Here is a 2275-nt window from a genome sequence, read left to right as displayed (position 1 = left end):
GTTTGATTTTCTAACTATTTTATGTCATTAATGACTTAAATTTCAATTATGTGAATTTAATTGTCTAATTTAATTGAATAATTATGATGAAAAATATGTTTTAAATTCTTGATCCTACGATTAGAAATAATTTCAATCAAGCGATAAACATTTATGGTTGTATGATATTGTGAATTATGAGTTTATTATCACGATTTAAAGTTATTTCAATCTAAATTACAAAGTAACTGTTGAGCTTTCATCATGTGATCTAAATGTATTTAATTAAAGACAATATTCTAAACCCTATATTATGTATAATTGTATGATCCCCAAAATAGAAGGGAAGGATAATACAAAAAGGTTGTATTGGAGGGATTCTGGCTAAGGAAAGACTTGGTTATTAAGTGGTCCATTGACCCACCTCTCTTTCCTGGGAACCCCTCCAAAGAACGACTTGCTGTATAACCCGAACCTACTATATAGTGTTCAATAAAAGACTTATGTACTACCCAAAAGTTAAAATTACGTTATAATATTTTACTAATTAGATAATTTTAGGAAGCGTTATGACTCGTCGCACAAACCGATCGGTTCCCCAAGGAAGAAACGACATGACTGAAGCAATCCAAGCCATGAATGTTATGGCCGCAGCAATGGCCCAACAAGCTGCGATCCAGGCTCAACGAGATGCACAGAGGGATCAGAGGGATGAAGCAGCCAGTGCAGCAAGAGCATTGAATGAATTTCGTCGACAAGATCCGCCTAAATTCAAAGGGGAACATGACCCCGACAAGGCTGATCTTTGGCTGCAAGAAATCGAGAAGATCTTCGAGATCTTACACTGCTCTGACAATGCGAAAGTAGAGTATGCAACCTATTTGATGATTGGTGAAGCTGAATACTGGTGGCGAGGTGCGAAGAAAATGATGGAGACAAATCGTGAAGAGCTAACCTGGGAGGCTTTCAAGAATAAGTTCCTAGAAAAATACTTCCCGAAAAGTGCTAGGGCTGAGAAGGAGGCCCAATTTCTGAAGTTGTATCAAGGGAATCTCACGATAGCGGAATATGCGGCAAAGTTCGAGTCCCTAGCAAAGCACTTCCGCTATTTCCTAAATCAGATAGATGAAGAATACATGTGCGAGAGGTTTGAAAGCGGGCTTAGGTATGAAATTAAGGAGTTAGTGGGGCCCTTGGAGATACGCCAATATCAAGTGCTAGTGGAGAAATGCAAGAAAGTGGAGCAGATGAAACAGAGCCGTCTGAATAAGGGTGTTGTAGGTGGACCCATCAGACCTTAGGTAGAGATTTAAATCCATCCATATCATTAGAGTCATAAGTTTGGCCTCTAAATGTTAATATTTGAAAAAAGGGGCATAACGACCAACATAATAGGGGCAAGCAGCATCAACAATACAAGCCATATGCCCGACCACTGGGGAATGCTAGAGATCAACCTCGACCTCAAAACGGGGAAGGTCAAGGGCCAAAAGTTCCAAGTCAGAACCAGGCGTACCCTGTTAAGTGTTTTCGCTGCAACAGAGAAGGACACAAGATATCTGAGTATCCAATCAGACCAAGGGTTTGTTACATTTGTCAGAAACCAGACCACTTTGCAAATGAATGCCCTAAACGGAAGGACGATAGAGCTGTCAACCGCAACAATATCAACGAAAATGTTGTACGCCCCACTGCCAAGGGACGTGTCTACCACATCAATGGAGAGGAAACTCCATCTTCCTCTGAACTTATCCAAGGTGAGTGTTTAATTGCTGGAAAATCACTTAATGTAATTTATGATTCGGGGGCAACACACTCATTCATTTCATTGGATTGGGTGGATTCGCTCCAACTTACTATTACTACTTTGCCGTTTGATTTGGTGGTTACCCTACCTTCTACCGAATCGGTGAAATGTAATACGGCTTGCTTGCAATGTCCGTTGATTGTGTTTGATATGAGATTCAACGTTGATTTGATTTGTATCCCCTCAAGTATGTGGGAGTGATCCTTGGAATGGATTGGTTGTCAAACCATTATGTTCTATTGGATTGTGCTTGTAAGTCTGTGATATTCCCAGACCCAGGTGTTTCTCGATTCCTCGATACCAATAAATTGAACTTCTCTTTGAAAGAGGGAGTACAGAAGTGTGTTTCCCCCAACTCAGTCAGTACGAAGCTAGAGGTGGAGGTAGACGGGATACTTGTGGTCGAAGATTTTCCAGAGGTATTTCCGCCGGATGTACCAGGATTGCCCCCAGTTCATGATATTGAATTCTCAATTGATGTGACTCCGG

General features: G+C 40.7%; 1 protein-coding gene across 1 annotated transcript; it reads left to right on the top strand.

Annotated features, from left to right (window-relative positions):
* Positions 1 to 548: 548 nt before the first annotated feature.
* LOC113788227 (uncharacterized) lies at positions 549 to 1987 on the top strand. The gene is made up of 2 exons (XM_027337751.1): positions 549 to 1256; positions 1352 to 1987. Exons 1-2 carry the CDS (start codon positions 549 to 551, stop codon positions 1985 to 1987), a joined length of 1344 nt encoding a protein of 447 aa, XP_027193552.1.
* The last annotated feature ends 288 nt before the right edge of the window (positions 1988 to 2275 follow it).

This window comes from Cicer arietinum, chromosome 3 (genome assembly GCF_000331145.2).
Source record: "Cicer arietinum cultivar CDC Frontier isolate Library 1 chromosome 3, Cicar.CDCFrontier_v2.0, whole genome shotgun sequence".
Taxonomy (NCBI): domain Eukaryota; kingdom Viridiplantae; phylum Streptophyta; class Magnoliopsida; order Fabales; family Fabaceae; genus Cicer; species Cicer arietinum.
The sequence above is the reverse complement of the archived record's forward strand: the minus strand, read 5'-3'. Positions and strand labels throughout refer to the sequence as shown.